At 30.8% G+C, this 18,246-nt stretch overlaps 3 protein-coding genes and 1 non-coding gene across 9 annotated transcripts in view; 2 read left to right on the forward strand and 2 right to left on the reverse strand.

Annotated features, from left to right (window-relative positions):
- Nucleotides 1-814: 814 nt before the first annotated feature.
- Nucleotides 815-950, forward strand: LOC115888465. Its single transcript, XR_004051270.1, has one exon. It is a non-coding gene; the product is annotated as a small nucleolar RNA SNORA70 (small nucleolar RNA).
- A 1,893-nt stretch (nt 951-2,843) lies between these two features.
- LOC115888409 (protein PRRC1-like) lies at nt 2,844-6,301 on the reverse strand. 2 transcript variants are annotated; one of them, XM_030908145.1, is made up of 7 exons: nt 6,050-6,301; nt 5,748-5,976; nt 4,453-4,652; nt 4,289-4,391; nt 4,082-4,231; nt 3,849-4,002; nt 2,844-3,790 (listed from the first exon to the last, which is right to left on the reverse strand). In XM_030908145.1, exons 1-7 carry the CDS (start codon nt 6,132-6,134, stop codon nt 3,668-3,670), a joined length of 1,044 nt encoding a protein of 347 aa, XP_030764005.1. In that variant the 5' UTR covers nt 6,135-6,301; the 3' UTR covers nt 2,844-3,667. The 2 variants fall into 2 exon arrangements, with proteins under 2 accessions (XP_030764005.1, XP_030764004.1); XM_030908144.1 differs by having other exon boundaries at nt 4,441-4,652.
- Nucleotides 6,302-10,098: 3,797 nt separating this feature from the next.
- On the forward strand, nt 10,099-14,033 carry LOC115888455 (polyadenylate-binding protein 2). 4 transcript variants are annotated; one of them, XM_030908201.1, is made up of 5 exons: nt 10,099-10,198; nt 10,570-10,837; nt 10,892-11,154; nt 11,538-11,680; nt 13,627-14,016. In XM_030908201.1, the coding sequence occupies exons 2-5, from the start codon at nt 10,573-10,575 to the stop codon at nt 13,658-13,660; spliced, it is 705 nt and encodes a 234-aa protein (XP_030764061.1). In that variant the 5' UTR covers nt 10,099-10,198; nt 10,570-10,572; the 3' UTR covers nt 13,661-14,016. The 4 variants fall into 4 exon arrangements, with proteins under 4 accessions (XP_030764061.1, XP_030764062.1, XP_030764059.1 ...); XM_030908202.1 differs by having other exon boundaries at nt 10,122-10,258; nt 13,636-14,033; XM_030908199.1 differs by having other exon boundaries at nt 10,122-10,258.
- Nucleotides 14,034-14,128: 95 nt separating this feature from the next.
- The window catches only part of LOC115888454 (sorting nexin-2), a 38,678-nt gene continuing 34,560 nt past the window's right edge, over nt 14,129-18,246 (reverse strand). For both annotated transcript variants that reach the window (XM_030908197.1, XM_030908198.1), the window contains one exon: nt 14,129-14,955. In XM_030908197.1, coding sequence (XP_030764057.1) covers nt 14,905-14,955 — 51 coding nt within the window. In that variant the 3' untranslated portion in view covers nt 14,129-14,904. The remainder of the gene's footprint in view (nt 14,956-18,246) is intronic.

The following is an 18,246-nucleotide window of genomic DNA, read 5'->3' on the forward strand; positions in this document are numbered from 1 at the left end:
TAATTTTTATTCGAATAGTTTTCAACGAATGTTTTCTTACTAACTATCGAATTATTCGAATGAATTGCAACTATCGAATGTTTCGATAGTATTCATTCGATAGTTCCCACTACTAATATTTGCCAACGTTGAAAATAAGACATAACACACTCTGACAAACTAGTAATGATACTCTTCTAAAGGCCAAGGTTACTATATTACACAGGTTGCCTCGTAACTTTTGGTCCAGTAGGAGCGAAGCGGCAACTACGTCACAAGAATGCTACAGAACGTATAAAATCATAAAGGAATAAAAAATAAAATGCAACGGACAAATAGAGATAAATGGACATGTAATAAAGAAAACAAATATCAAACAACTGAAAACTGTGGACGCCATACACAATGAATATCGGATATATCGATTCGGAAATGTACTGTAGGACTGTCGGCAGTTTTTATCCCTTTGTCTATGATGGGCAGCATTCTTGTAAGGCAGTTCCGATAATGGCGGATCGAGTTACGAGACAACTTATCTTTTACTAACCTTGATTAAAAAGACAGTCTGTTAAAGTGGATCACTTGCTCCAAGCGACAAAAATCCCCCTCCTGTCGACTCCCCACTACCTTTTATGATTTAAATGTATTATAAAACAACTTTCAATAGAATAGCCTTTTTATGCATATTATGAGTATTTTAAACTGAAGAAATCTATCATTTTGGATTTAAAAGAACCATCTACTTATTAGTTGTTCCAGTAATTTGTTTTTAAAACAAATTCCGTGGCAATCCCAACTGGTTATAAAAAGTAAGTACCTACTTCAACATGATATACCCCACACTTTTAAGCCGGCCTTTTTCGCATCTTAGAGTGAAAAAGGTGTGCTCGTAGTGGGAACAGAAAAGTCTTTTCTTGTGTATGGTTGCTTTGGCTTTATCCATATTGACTAAAGGAAGATTAGAAACAATCAACTTTTTTACTAGTACAGTTATATATCTTCTATCAAGTTTTTTTTTTAAATAAAACATTCTCATACTTAATTTGTAGTTTTATTTCTATTGATATTTCGTAAAGCTTACTTTAATACATTAAATATAATTTATTAATAATTTGTCTTATTAGACAGTTAAAACGCGCCACAAAATTCAGGGGCATCTCGTAAGACAATTTTCTGTAATTTAAATTGAAAATTTATATTTTCATTCCATTGATCCCATAAGTTTTATTCTTCCATTTAAAATATGGAAGAATAAAAAATCATTAAAATGATAAATTCTTAAAACTTTAAATGGTATTAGTTATAAAAAATATTGGATAACTGTCTCTAAAAAAATAAGGGATAAAGAATTGTGTATTAAGAATTACAAATTAGAGACTAAGAAATAAGAATTAAGGAATAGCAATTAAGAAATTGGGTAAATCCGCCCTAAATTTCACTTTTCTCGGCTCCAAATAAATGGACAAAACTGGTTTTTCTCGTGTAGTCTTCAAATTGTTCTGTTGTTTTGGAATTTATGGATTTATACGAAAATGAGCCCTTCATATGGATGGCCAAACATAAAGGACATATCATAGAAATCGAATTGCAGTGTACAGGGTGTCCCATTTTGTTTGAAATCAAACGGTATCTCCGTTATTAGTAAAGATAGGAGGATGCGGTTTGCACAAACCTATCCCACTTTTTTGTCAAACGAAAGATATGCTGTAAACAAAATTTTTATACCCCTCTTCGTTTCTGAGCTACAGGGTCTTTTCGAAAATTTTGCAATTTGGGACACCTCCCGTATCTCCGTTATTGTGGATGACACGTGGATGATTTCGAGAAGGAGAAAACTGATTCTTGTAGAACTTTTTATGTAGAAAATACAGTGGCGTAGTATGTTTTTCTACCAAAAAAAATATTTTTGAAAATATGAACTAAAGTTGTTTTTTTTTTTCAAATGGAACACCCCACATGAGCTTCACAAAAATATATAACACTATATTTTCACTATTTACTGCATATTTAAAATATGTCATTTTTTTATTAGTAGGCAGTGATAAATAACAAAAAAAATAAAATGGAATTTACTAAAATAGTTCATACACATATTAAAATTTTATTTGTGATTGATATATTTTACTTTTGAACTGTTACCACTGATACTATCAATTTAATCAAAAATTTAACCCCATTTGACGGTATATGTTTTTAATCTTCATCTTTTTTATATTAATTTGTTATATATGTAAGGCAGGGGCGGCTCGTAGTACTAGAAGATGGTGAATCACATAGAAGAAAATGTTATTTATTTTTATATACAAGGTGGTCCATAAGTTCTATACAGGGTGAGTCTAAGTGCAAATAATTTTAGGGGCGGTATATTTCGACCCCAGAAACACGTCCCCAAATTTTCTTGGAATTTTTTAGTCTAATTAAAAAACATAATTCCTTGAATATCATCATAGATAGTAGATTAAATTTACAAGGAAGAGAACCCAGAAAAGACCTAGTGGTTCTCAAATTTTTAGCAAAAATTCATTTTTTTTAATTTTCAAAGTAAAATAACTCGGTTATTTTAGACTTATTTGAAAAACGGCATAGAGAAAATATGTTTCTTTTATCGAGATCTTCAAGCCCTGAAAATATTTGCACTCGCACATGTATATGTTATTATATTGACTCACATATGTTGCATGGTTTATAAAAGTGCATATCCTAAAAATATTCTGTTGTATACAAATAAAATGGTGTCCATGATTGTCCTTAATTTCACAGCCATAGCTGACGCCGTTTTTTTCAATCATATTATCATATGTGGCTGCTACTTCGTCATTTGCATAATAAATTGCGTGTTCTGACCCAACCAATAGAAACAAAACGTTTACTTGTAACAGATCACTTTACTTAACATATTTAACTACATATTTACAATTCTTTATCTACATTAATACGATCATTTCACGCGCTAACTACTCCATATATTTGATCTTTCTTCAACAAAAGGCCTATGGCATTTCTTTTCATTAGTTTTATACATTATTTCTTATACCATGAACGTAATTTATTGTAGAATGACGAATAAAAAATTATACTGATGCAATTAGAGAAAAAAAATGTAAAATTGTGATTAAAGATGGATCGATCAAGACATGTAATTTTTCAAATTTATTACTGAGGCACTGCCTCGTAAGACAAACCGCCCCTGTTGAAAGGTCCATTTTCTGTTACAAGCCACAAAATTTTCGAAATAATGTGCCAAGTATTGAATCCTGTTTGTTTTGAAGTCAATCAGGTGAAATTGAAGCTTTAAGCATGCTACGTTTTGAAAGTACATCTTACGTGCGGGGATTTTCAATGCGTTAGGTGATTTTATGCAGTTTAATAATTACTCTATTTATGAGTAATATTAAGTCTATTCATACCCCGTTTTTGTTGCTCGCGTATTCAAGGCAAATTGTATTTAAAAAAAAAACAGAAAATTGCGAAATAAACAGTTAAAATCAAGGTGCCAAAACTTTTATCCTTTAATATTACTTTATAAATTTAACGTGGAATCAAAATGAAGGGCATCAAAAAGTTTCTGTTTTACTTCTCAAAAGATATGTCTAAATTTTGCGCGGTGAGTTTAACTATCTATCTAAAGTTGATATAATACAAGGATCGCTTAAAGGCTAAAGATTCATTATTTATTTTCTGTATTCTATCATTTACTCTCTGATCGTCGCGGTAAATTGTCTTTATAGACTTTAAAAAGTACTTTAGCAGCTAAAGTTAATATTTCTTTTCTTGTCACACCTGATACCTCCTCTTGCCAGCAGGGAACATTCTAAAATATTATGTGTAATATTTTTGATGGAATATGGTATATTAACTAACTATACTACCTTCAAATATTCTGCAAGTTTATTCTCTATGTCTATGTCGGCTACTTCAGGTCCTAAAAATTTTCTGACTGGCACTGGTACAGATTGTGATAATGTTTGGAGATTTATTTGATTATCCAAGTCTCTCAGTATCAGTATACTAACATCATGCCAGCTAAGAAAGAAATGTGCCATAAAAACAATAGTAGAATTTGCTCTATTACTAATGAAAGATATTTTTTAAATACACTTACATCTTGCCTTGTTTTATTAAGACATTTTCAATAGCAACGGTTGGTATATTTTTCAGCTGCAGAGAGAAAGCTAACTTTGCTTCAAGATTTTTTATAGCTTTATCAAATCCAACAGCTTGAGTTTTTTCAAAAGGCACATCTGTCAGACCCCTTCAAATAATTTATTATCTAATAGTAAGATATTTTACATTTAACAAGAGTACTTACTGCACCCATGCTTTTCCAAAAACTGCATAAGTAGCTTCTCTAATTGCACCAATAATGTCTTCTTCTTCTGAAGTCACAATTATTTTTAAATCGCCATCAGAATCTAACAAAACACAATTTGTATAAAAAAATATTTGATTTTGTAATCTTACAAATATATTCACTCATTTGAGGGTCCAGAGTTGTAATTATTGAGTCTACTGAACTTTTTGCTTTCTCTACCATTTTACTAACAACCTGACTTGATAAAGCATCTTTAACAAAACCAAAAAAACCACTAGATGAAGCCTCTTCTGCCTCAATCAATACTGTTCGCTTTAACAATTGTTCCTGAGGTATGCCTTTGTTTGGAGGTATGGCAGCACTAAAAGTATATATGTTACGCACAATACTCGAATTCGGGTAATGGCCGAAAAAAATGCACAGAACTAGGTTTGTGCAAAAATATTTCCCAAACCCGAAATTGTACATTTAAATGGGTATTGCGCATTACAAAATAGCGAAAACTAGTATTGTGCAAAACTAGTTTGGTGCATTTCAAAATGACCAATACTAGTTTTGCTCGTTTTCTTTTAATAAGACGGCAAAAAGTAGGGTTAGCAGTTTGTTTAGGTTTTAAAGGATTCTTATTTTGATTTTGTTGTGGGTGGAAATACGCAATACTTGGTAAAATAAAATATAAAAATGCAAGAATGGAAACCGAGTTCGAAATTCAAGTAAGTCGATTGATGCTAAACTTCTGTGCTAAAACACAGAAACATAACCAATACCTAACGAATCAATACCTAACGATATTGACTGAAGTTAAGGAGGCAAATTTTCTTAAAATTGATTTAAAACCTTTGTGTGCGAAACAATATAGAAGGATAAAGCGTTTTGATATTTTGTGGGTGGTGTGGAAAAATTGATCAAGAAGCGCCAAGGAGATTCTGATGTCATACTGTATTTTGTGGCCACTGAGGAAGTGTTTTCTATAATTCACCAGGCACATATAGCTACAGGCCATAAACGACATAAAGGTTTTTTTTGTTTATATTTTATTTATTAGGTATCTAACCATTCTTAGGGTTCCATTATTAAGTATTTTATTGTCAGTTTAATCATATTTGAATCAAACACATTCATAAACAATCCAGCCTTTGTGTTAGGGCGTTATTGATCAAATAGGACAAGCAAAACTAGTATTGGACATTTTGAAATGCACCAAACTAGTTTTGCGCAATTCAAAATGCACAATACTAGTTATGACTATTTTGTAATGCGCAATACCCATTTAAATGTACAATTTTGGGTTTGGGAAATATTTTTTGTTCAAAACTAGTTCTGTGCATTTTTTTCGGGCATTACCCGAATTCGAGTATTGTGCTATGTGACGCACAATACTCGATACAAAATAAAAATGTATTACAATATACATGTATACAAAATAAAAAAGATAGGGGATAGTAGATATCCTTACCTAAATTGTGGGCTTGGAAATTGATTAACAATAATAGGGGCTGCAGTAACAACCGTGTTTAAATGTGTGGTTGATTCTGTGGAAATGGCGGTAGATGCTGGGGAGTTCCATAATTGAAAATCTGGCAGTGTTGTTGGTGGTGCTACATTTGATAATAAATTTCCGGTTGTAACATTCACTGAACAAGGGGAAGTAACAAAAGATGATGTTGAAGTGCGACTAGACGATCCTAAAGAGAGACATATCATATCATTCATTGTTGACAAAATCATTCGATTTTGACCTAATTAATAATTATTTACCAGTTCTATCGCTTCCATTTGCCTGATCATTTCCTGGTTTATCTATTATTTCAAAGGAGCTCCCATTTGAATCATCCTTTTCCATGATTCCGTTTATGATAACTTTAATATACCTATTAAATAAACAGTATTCTTATTCCAAATTAATAAACAATCAATATTTCTCTTGTCTATGATAACACAGTATGATAAATCAAAGATGATAAACAATTCTTTGTCAAACAAGAAAACATGTCAAATGTCAAAAATGACAAATGTTTATAAAAAGAAAAGAAAGATAAAAAGTAAAGTCCCTAGATATAAAAAGTTAAAAAGCAGGGCTAGATACGCTTTAGCATAAAGTAACTAAAATAAAAAGAGTGTTTGAAAGGTTGTCTAACTTGGCCATAATGTTGCATAGTTCAGTTAGGGCTCCAAAGCGTCGCCACCTGCTACCTGTCACGTGTCATTATAAGAATGACAAGTGACATGACAGCAAATTATTTGTATTTTGCGATTGTTTACAATTTTGTTTTGAATTTTGGAATTTTGTTATTATTTTGTGTAGCATAAACTTTGTTTGTTTGTTTTGTGTTTGTGCTACAGAAATTATGGACGAAGTTTTATTTCCCGAGGAACCAGAGACCTTATATTTCTCTATGATTTGAACTTTATATTTTGTGCTGTGTTTTGCCATCATCATGTAATATTTTGTTCAGCCGATGATGTGATTTGAACACGATCCAGGAAAGGGTATCATGCAAAGCAAGTTCGATATGTAAAGACATTGCCCATCTCTGAACTCTGTGAACGTAAAACGAACTGACTATAAATTTGCGCCTTCATTTAATAGTGTTGAACATTTGCTACCTCAACTGAACTTCAACTGCTGACTGCTGAGTTTATAAATTCAACTTAAAGGTGAATTAATTTTTGATGTCTTATTTAAATCTTTATCTGTTATAATAGCATAGATTGCAAACCCTGCGATCTTATATGCTTTGTTAGTGGCGTTGTTAAATACGTTTTATAATACTATAGGTAAATCGAAGGGTAAACCGCTGGTGTATTTTGGTGGTGTACAAGATTTGCATTATTGGTATTAGTACTAAATTATTTGGCATTACTTTGGCATTAGTGTACAGAAATTCATCAGGAGTTTACCCCTCGAAGTTAATTCAGCATATATGTTTTATATTATCAAATTTAATTTAGCATTTAACTGTAAGCATTTGAAAAGTGTACAATAGTTTATACTTTTCAAATATTCCGTTTTTAAAAATAAACTTTCATTATATTTTTTGCAGTTTTAATTTCGTAATATTTTTAAAAATACATAAAATTTTATATTTACATTTAAACAGCCCGCCTTTTTTGTGGTAGGCAATGCAGATACCTATTTTACCGATAACGTCTGTCATATTTCGATTAGTTCAGTTAGGGCTCAAGGGTGCGCTACAATCGATCCTCGTTAAACGTGTTGCCTACTTTTGACTATGGAAATGACAACTCTTTTATTTTATATTTCTCTATGCGCTTTAGTTAAAACTATGGTTAAAACCAGAGAAAACTATGGTTAAAACCTCTGGTTTGGTTTGGTTGTGGTTTGGTAAAACTTCTTGGTAAAGGTGTGGATCCGGTGGCTGACCTTGAAGCCTATATTTGCTGCATTTGATCATCGATACTACGCAAGCGCACACCGTCGATGTTGCCAAATTGCAGTTTATTTTCGAATTATTTTTAGTTAATTATCTTGATATCAAAAATTAAGGTAAGAAGTTGAATATATAAAATTATAATAATAATAACATTTATTTAAATATTTACATTAGAATTAAAAATTATCATTTAGGGATTTTTTCTTAATGGTTTTAAACTTATTAGAATTATTTTATTTCTTTCAAGTTATTTAATTTCTAGTTATTTACAGTCAAAATAGTTTTGATTATATGTATTGATGCATTGAAGTACTACCATGACGAGTCTTATAGAACAATACACGTCAATGGGAGATAGAGGTAACATTTTACCTATAATGTTACTAATATAATATACCGTATGATCGAGAAAAAAACGGCGTCAGCGATGGACGGCGTCGGCGATGGCTATGGAATGAAGATCGTGGTCATTTTATATGTAAATTTATACGGGAAATGTCATCGATGTTCATTTCCCAGCCAACTGGACGCCGTTTTTTTTTTTCGATCATACGGTACTTTGATTATAATGTTTGTATCATAATTTCTTAAAAATATCAAGTTAGTAGATTAATAGCAATTTTAGACATATATTTTATCGAAGAGTGTGTTGATAAGACTAAAATAAGCTTTATGTTTTATCTTTTTCTCTTACGTTACAGTATTTAATATCGTGTACTTTGATATTCTTTTCTTAATTTACTGTAATTTCTTGTTTCCTATAATGCCAAATCTTGACAATATGGTTAAGGTTGAGTTTTGATCTTATTAGTTTTATACCTGTGTTTATGCAAGACCAAATTAAGACATAGTTTGTGATTAATATTAAGATCTTTCTTATAATATTTGTTATGTCTTAATCTTAATACTATATTATGCTTTGTCTGGAAAATAAATGTTAAAATATCTTAATTTTGCATATCCTATTCCATCCTTCCATTAGGAAAAATATAGTTTATAAATCATATATGCTAAGAAAATCACATAAATTAGTTGTAAGAATAGAGAAATCTTAAGGTAGCAGAAAAATTAATGCAATATATGTATAAGCAGAATTAAACAAGGTAACTGTTAATGTTGCTGAAGCTGACTCTACAATTTTAATTACGGAGGCTAAAGGCCTTTTAAGGCCTCCGTAGTTCTGATGGCATGTTAAAAAAATCTATTATGAACATGACATGGAGCTACAGCATTTAAAAATTAAAAAAAAAGAAAAAACTTGGACATATCCCTTTTAATTTCCCGAATTCTTCATAAAGCACTTTTTAAATGTAGCATAATAATCTAGAGCAATTAGATTAATTATAGAAATCTAGAGTTTTATTATTTATATTTAATTTTATTGACAATGAAAATACATAATAAGCGTTCACGTGTTGTGCGAAATATTAAAATAATAATATAAATAATATATTGCGTACTATGATTGAAAAAAAATAGCGTCAGCGATGACTATGAAATGAAGATAGCTGTCATTTTATATGGGAAATGTCATCAATCGTCATTTCCCAGCCAACTGGACGCCGTTATTTCGATCATACGGTATATATTGACAAAAAACACTGAAAAGCACATATTTGTTTTCTACTGAAAATAATTCCAAAATAACTTGCGATCTGGCAGCATCGAAGATGTGCGCATGCGTAGAGTCTGTGACTATATGCAGCAAAAACTCGTTTCATGGTCAGCCACCGGATCCACACCATTACCGTAAAAAATAAAATGATTACAAAAGAAATTAATGATACCAATAAAAATCGAAAATTGAGACCAATCCAAGTTTTTTCCACAGTCACAATGTGCACGTTCAGGGAACACAGCGGCTGACGGCTGACGGCTGACCAACCGCTGAGTAGGGTTCGGAAGTAGTTAATTAAGACGTAATTTACCTGATTAACTATGTGTAGTTTTTCTTCAAAAACTACGTCTTTTCCCGTTCATTAACTACATGAAAACTTCGTTAATAAACTATGTATTGATATTATGAATAATTTTGCTTTCTATGAGGGGTCTAAATAATATGATGTGTGAATATTATATTTAAAGCCATATTTCTTCTGTTTTCTTAAATACATTGTGTTTTCTAAAGCTTCAACTTATTATAACCTCACCTCAAACTGGCTCAAACCTTTGATATTTGAAAGTTACATACATAGGTTACATAAACTGTAAAAAGAGACCGTTTAGGGAAACCGCTTACTCAGCCACTCAGCCGCCGACCGTCCCTGAACGCGCCCAATACCTTTCTTTGGAGCAACAGCCCTAGAGGAATTCCATGGAGTTTAAACGGTTTCCAGATGTTTGCCCATTTTACCCGTCCTTGTGGTCATTATTACGTCGCTTAACCAAAGAGTAGGCTTAACTTCGGTGCAGATTTTTTGTTTACTAAGTTGGGCAACCTGGAGGAAAAATCGAATATGTCTGTCAATCCGCCATTTTTGTGAACGCGCGTGAAAAGTGGCAAATTACACCGGTAACTAAAATAATTTTTGAAAAAAAACATTATCAAAAAAAAAAAAGAATTAGAACTCAAGTAAGTAAACGATGGATAGATAATTTTGGGTAGTTTGTATCGAATTTCTATTTTGGGGTAAATAGTGGAAATATGTTCAAAAGTACGTATTTTCCCTTGGTGATTATAATACTCCAAATTGTCCACATCTTTAGTCTTTATTTTTTATATTTTGTACTTATTGAAAGCTTGTAATTGTTTAGAAAGACCATTTTAAGCTATCTAGATTATGATTGTTCACTGCACTTGTATATATTTTAGACTATTAAGTTTTCAAAGCTTTCCTTTAGAGGTGAAAAAATGTTCTTCAAGTATTTATACAATTTTTACAGATTATGACTGAAAATGAAGATTTGGACACTGGAAATCCTCTTTTGGGAAGCATGGGAGAGGATCAGCTAGATTCATTTGATGATACAAATGGTCTACATGAAGATACATTGTTGAATGACACAGATGCTGATGGGGCTGTTGGAGATGATCCAGAACTAGAAGCTATTAAGGCGAGAGTGAGGGAAATGGAAGAAGAAGCTGAAAAATTGAAACAACTTCAAAGTGAGGTTGATAAACAAATGAATATGGGCAGCCCACCAGGTTTCAGTAAGTATACTTGTATTAGTTTTTATTGATTAACTCCATTGAACGTTTTTTTAGCAAGCCCATTAAATATGTCATTAGAAGATAAAATGGAAGTTGATAATCGTAGTATATATGTTGGTAATGTAGATTATGGTGCTACAGCTGAAGAGCTGGAGCAACATTTCCATGGATGTGGTTCGATAAATCGTGTAACTATTTTATGCAATAAGTATGATGGACACCCGAAAGGATTTGCTTACATTGAATTTGCTGATAAAGATTCTGTGCAAACTGCAATGGCTATGGATGAATCATTATTCAGAGGAAGATCAATAAAGGTATCTTAATATTCTAGAATTATTAGTTTAGTGGAGGATATTATTGTAAAATACTTACATTTAAAAAACATCAACCGTTTACAATTTTTGGGAAGTTTTAAATGTGTATTTTTATGCTGATGGTGATACAGATAATTTTAGACTATATTTTTATAGTCTAAAATTATCTGTATTTCAAAAACCAGTCAGACCTTAGGAGGATTTTATGGCAAATCCATTGATAAAAAATATTTTGTTTCATTTGAAAAAAATGTGTTTATTAACAAATATTATGAATTCTATAATTTTTAATAAACTGAAGTTTAATACTTGTAACACAATATGAAGCTTTCTAAACAATAAGTCACCCTGTATACACTAAATTAAATGTTTTATTCTGTTAGGTTATGCCAAAGAGAACAAATAGGCCTGGAATATCCTCGACCAATCGTCCTCCTAGAGGAAGGGGAGGAACTTCCTTTAGAGGAACAAGGGGTATAAGTAGGGGTGGTTTTTATGCAGGTTATAGACCTGTGCGTCGACCAAGGTTAGTACCATTACATATTCGTAAAGTAGAAACAACAAAATAAGATATACATCAGTAAAACAGTGGTAATTTAGATACATATTTTTTTTGTAATTTTAGTGTTAATTTTATATCCAAGTAATGGCAAATACTGTAAGATTCATTAAAAACGTAGTAACAGGTGTAGAAATAACATTTCATATTTTTAATCTCGTATAACTTTTGTTTTTGTGTTAAGTGCCTTCTTTGCTTTTAAATAAGACTTATTTTTTATATCAACATAGGTCCGATTCTGCTTTGTTTTGTAGCTACAGGGTGTTATAGTCTTAATAATCTTTCGATTTATTATAATTTTCTTCCAAGTACTTTTAGTGAATTTTTGAGATAAAAGTTACTATAAGTGTTACATATTTTAATGCTAAAAAAGTCTCAATAAATTCATCAGGGACGTGCATATGGGTTATCACTGGAATATTTTTCAAAAAAAACATGTGCGCCACTGACTTTTTCTTTTGATATTAAAATTGTATTAATTTAATGCCAATTAAAAGTTATCTCTTGATATTTTGTCCAATTCGGCCTCTTTGATGAGATAAACTCAATTTTATTAATTACAATTAATAAAATTAATTAACCTAATTTATTAATAAATATTATTACTATTAGCCCAACATACAGCAATTTCAAATAAAAAAATAATGGTATTTAAGATTAAAAAAAAATATTTTAAAAAGTTTTAATATCCTGTAACTCTAAAAGTATGCATTTCCATACCCATGTTTATAGGAACTTTTTTTTCATATTTCTTGATTAGGAATCAATTAGTACTTAGTTAAAACTTTCTCAAGTTAATGATATTAATTTTTTTTTAAAGGTTGCTATTGACTTGGAACAAATCAAATTAATAAAATTGCGTTTATCTCATCAAGGAGGCGAAATTGACAAAATATCAAGAGACAACTTTTAATCGGCATTAAACTGCTTACACTATTTTGCTAACAAGAAAAAAAGTCAGTGGCGTACATGCTTTTTTTAGAAAAATATTCCAGTGATAACCCATATGCACGACCCTGGTGAATATGTCGACACTTTTTTAGCTTTAAAATATGTCGCATTCATAGTTACTTTTAGCCTCAAAATTTCATTCGAAACGCTAAAAGCACTTGGAAGAAAATTATAATAAATCAAAAAAATATTATGACTTTAACACCCTGTAGCTATGAAACAAAGCAGAATCGGGCCTATGTTGATATGAAAAATAAATCTTATTTTTACGTGAAGAATCTCCCCACGAGAGATGGCACATGTTTTTTGAAACACCCTGTATAGAATAGAACATGCTATTTTTTTTAAACGCCACAAATAATTTTTTAAAACAATTTCAAACGTTCCGAATAGTATAAAAAGATTTAAAAGTAATACCTTATGTAAAGTACTGTATGTAACTGATCTTTAGCCTAGTTTAACTAGCTGGTTAACCTGGTTTTACAATAGAATATGGTCTTAGGCTCTATTCCATTATCGTCAGGTTAACCAGTTTGGTAAACTACAGTAATAATCTGTACCTGAAAAATATAAGTAATAGATGTAACAGTTCGATTAAATAGTAATGTAAAATATTGACGTTTTTTAAATTTCGATATTCTTGTTTAATGTTCAAAATTACTTTGTAATAATAAAATAAATTATTACCAAGGTAATACACTGACTATAATCAGTTACTTAAACGGAAATGTCATTTCTATGCCTACCGAGACTATATGTTCTAAAGAAACATAGTATCTTCTAATTTTTTTTTGGCTAAATACTTTTAAAATATTGTTTTGTCAACTAGAAATTAGTTCATAAGTTTAAATTAGTATTGATTTTATTTTTATTTTTAATGGTTTTCCTTAGCTTTTCTTTTCGTTGTTTCTATTTGGATCTTAGATTTGTGTGTATTTAAGAACTGATTTCTATACTTTTAGGACTTACAGAAGAGGTTTTTACGCTCCCTACTGATAGATAACGTAAGGAACTAACTGACACATTAATTGTATTTTATAAAATCTTGTTATATATATAATTTTGCATTAAAAAGGTATCAATTTAGATACCACAAAGAATAATTATATTCTTTGTGGTAAACTATTTAGTTCTTGCTGTACAGGTTTCTTTTATCCGAAGAATATTCCTAGGCCTCAAGAACGTAAAGTATTTTTTGTAAAAAAAATAAACTTTTATATTAAGCGTGAATGAAAATATAGGTTTTTGGGAACCGATTTTCCATTGTTTTAGTAAGATTTCAGACCATAAGTATATCTTTAAAAACATTTAAAAAAATAATGCAGAAAGATGTGTTGTAAAGTTAATAAAAAGTAAAAGGTGGCTTTTTTATTTGAAGTTTTAATTTTTCAATCATCTCAAAGTGTGCCAGACTAAAAACGAAAAACCTGATTAAGATAACGGCAAAATTAAAAAATCCATTAATATACATAAGTTTATTTAATATATATCTATTCAAAAGGCTTTAAGCTTATATATAATTGCATATAATAAAGTAATTTGACTGTCATTTTACAGTATATTGAAAAAAGCACATTTATACAGGATGATTTCTAAGTAAGTTCTAAAAGAGGTAATTTTGAAGTTAAAATTTTACAACTAAAATATTTAACAATACTTTCAAAGACACTTTTAGATACTGTGTTATAACTTTTATGTAGATGCTCTTAGCAAAGAATTAAATATGCAAGATAATAAATTTGATGGTTTGGAGCACTCAGTTCTACCCAAGTATATTATGTCCACATTATATTTTTGCTTTATAATTATCGGAAGGATTGCCCCTGTTGTTTCCCCAATGTTTTACTTTACTTAGAAAAAACCGATTTACCACTAAAATAAAAAACTACACATAGGAACACTTGTCTACCAGAAAATTTCTATAGTTCCAATGAACTTTGCACTTATTTATATTGCAGAAGCTTTTACTGTACAGCCAAGTTACTTTTTAAAAAAGTACTATTTATGTATAATTTACGATTCGACATAATGGGGAATGAATCTAATACTAATTAAAGGCCAGTCCACATAAATAACATTCAGAATTGTAACAAGACTAAATTTGATTTAAATGATTTTTTCCTTTTTGGTATTTGGATTCAAACAATTGATTATCAGTGGGATTTTGTATGGTACAATTACATCTCCGGGAACCGCCAGTAGGAATGTAGGTGCTGCTATTCTTTGCAGATGTCCTCTAGTCAGGCAATCGCTTTGGCTTCTGGCAAGAAAGCTTCCCAATATTTCACAAGCTAAAGAGAAAAAAATATATCAGAACAATTATGTGCTGATTCGAAATATACCGTGTGGTGCATCGGAACACGGGACATAGGAAAAAAGTTGTATTAGACTTTTGAAGATGCGTTAAAATTGTGCTTTTGTCAAAAATTTTGTTTCATTTGGAATTTTGGAATAGTTATTTAAAAGTTATTTGCAAAAAACTACCTTGAAATTAGTAAAATTTATAATACGGCCCAGAGAAAGCTACAATCAAAATAGCAAAAATGTGATTGTGTCATTGTCAAATTAGATGTCACATTTTGTTTACAAAAATTTGAAGGTACCAAAAGGAGCGGGAAAGTGAAATAGTAAAAGCGGTTCCACCGATTTCACGGAAATTTCAAATAAAATAGTTCCAGTTCTAGTCGCTAGGTGACAGTTATTTTTAGGTTAGGAAGTTGCTACTAGTTATTGCCAGATGGCGGTAAATCATTTTTTCGTAGTTTCCAGCGGGAATTGTCATACTATTGTCAAATTCTCAAAAAATATTATCGTTCTCATAACGCCAATCATATTATCAAATGATCAAAACGATTTTCAAAGTTAGACATTTTTATTATATGTGTTTTAATTATATAATTCTTTTTGTTTGTGGCCCTAAAATATAATGTACATCTTTTATTTTTTCCATCATTTAAGTACCGTATGATCGAAAGAAAAACGGCGTCCAGTTGGCTGGGAAATGACGATCGATGACATTTCCCTTATAAATTTACATATAAAATGACAGCGATCTTCATTTCATAGCCATCGCTGACGCCGTTTTTATTCGATCATACGGTACCTATTTATATTTACTCCATTTAACAACTTTGGGCGTATTACGTTGGTCTTGTTTTATTATAATAAACGATGTTTATACCGGGTGCGTCTCAAAAGTGGCTTACCCCTATAACTTTTTTATTTTTTCAGATAAAACAACGAGATTTGATATGTTAGTATATGGCATAAATTGAAATTGATTGACGTATTCAATTGTTTTCGGTCACTTCCGGTTTCACCAGATGTCCAAATCATATTTTTAATCATATCTCAATTTTTTCAAATGGAACGAGGGTGGCTCATTAGCATATTTGGAAAAAGCATTTTTTTACGAATAATTTGATACCACACACTTGGTATTTTGAGTCAAATTGGCGTTATGAACCGCATGTTACAATTTCAAAAAAACCACATGTCAAAAGTTGACATATGATATGACATTCGATTCAGAGTGTCATTTTCTATCGAATAAAGTAAAAAAATACCGAGGGTGCCATTTAAAAATCAAGAGTTGTAGCCATTTCCTGTAAAACCGGAAGTGACCGAAAACAATTGGATACGTCAATCAATCCCAATTTATGTCATATACTAACATACCAAATATCGTTTTTTTTTCTAAAAAAATAAAAAAGTTATAGGGGTGAGCCACTTTTGAGACGCACCTGGTATATTTGTCTTCTATTTTTTGTATGTATAAATTCTACTATTAAATAAAAAAATAAAATAGTAAAGCTTTGCATTAGGTTTGTTAATATTGTGTTAAAAATAACTTTTAAGATGGTTTTCATATTTAATTTGATAGTTTTGAGTGAAATTATATAAATGAGCGTATTTAAATTCAGACCCTCTCAATAGATGGCGCCACTAACACAGAACCATTTTTAGTAAGGCACTTTCTTTTTCTTGGTATATTCTTAGGTACCAAATAGTAATTTTGTAAAAAATATGATTTTCGCAAATTCTGAAAATGTTACGATGGTTAAACGGCATTTCGCTGGAAATAGTATTCCCGCGGTGTTGGATATATGTTTGCGGTTCAATCTCCGGAAATCCTATACCGAATAAATCAACAGTTTAAAGAAAAACCGGAAGTTTGAAACTAAAAGCACTAAGGTGTTAAGACACACGGAAGTGTGAAGATAAAAATAATGAAACAGGAAGAAAACAACAATGACTCAAATATTCTTCATGTTGTAGAAAAGAAAAACATTGGCTCCCGTCTATTGGGGTTACAGTAGGAAAAGACCACAGGATCTCTGGTCTTTTCTCAACTACAGTCTGTTGCATACAAGAAACTTTATTTTATATAAGAACGTGTATTTTTTGACCGGCTTTCCAATCTAAAGCGTGGTTTCCACGGGCAGGTAAATTATCGCAAGTATATGTCTGAGAGCCCTTCTACCAAACTTGCATAATGTAAACGGTATCCGAAAGCACTCTCTCAGCAAGTCACAAAACTGGCGGGGAAGTGGTTGCGGCGAAAGACGCTTGCAAGTGTAAACAGGTTGGAAGAGTGTCTGGCAAGTTAAAATTTATTTCCGTCTTGTTGAAAGTTTTTGGTGCAAGTGATTTTAGAAGGCGTGTTAAATAACGATATTAAAATTAAAATGGAGAAACGTATGTGGTCGAAAAAAGATACAATCACTTTGATAAATATATTTGAAGGATTTCCGGAATTGTGGCATATCCAATTTTGATATTTTATTCGAAATTAGTTGTAGTAGAAAGTTAAAATCGACTTCTGACATTCGCAGAAAATTGTTTAAATGCTTTGAATCTTCATATCTTTATCTAACCCATATTCTTTTTCTAGATTTTCTTGACTGTTTGCGTAAAATTGCAACAAAAGAGCAGTGGCCGCAGCTCTCTTTTTACGGCGCGACATTTTTCTACTAAAAAATATACTTGTGCAATATACACCATACCGTATATACGTGCATGCAATTTCTTGTTCAAAACATATGCCTAGAAAGTACTTGTTGCAAGAAATTGCTTTAAAATTTGCTTAAAAGTAAACATTATCGCAAGTTACTCTAGCAAGTTGTATCTCAATTTTCTATCCCGTGTAAACTACGCTTAAATTTATTTCCTTTATCTATGATTAAACCAAGATTAAACCTTGGGATTAAACTACATAAATTATTGTAAACAAAAAATGTGACATCGAATTTGACAATTACAGAATCATATTTTTGCGGGTAGTTTAAATTTTAATTGTAGCTTTCTCTGAGTCGTATTATAATTTTTTAGTAAATTGAAGGTAGATTATTTTTACAAATAACTTTTAGATGCCTATTCCAAATAAAACAAAATTATATACGATAGTACAACTTTAAAGCCTCCTCAAAAAAGTCTAGCACAATTATTGCATAAAATCATGCGGGGAGATAATATTTGACCTTTTCAAAATTTACATGGTATTTCGAGTGTCCTGTGTTCCGATGCACCACACGTTATAAAGTTAAAACCATTCATTCAAAACTATTATAATGTTTAATTAA

This window comes from Sitophilus oryzae, unplaced genomic scaffold (assembly GCF_002938485.1).
Source record: "Sitophilus oryzae breed Bouriz unplaced genomic scaffold, Soryzae_2.0 scaffold_738_pilon_pilon, whole genome shotgun sequence".
Taxonomy (NCBI): domain Eukaryota; kingdom Metazoa; phylum Arthropoda; class Insecta; order Coleoptera; family Curculionidae; genus Sitophilus; species Sitophilus oryzae.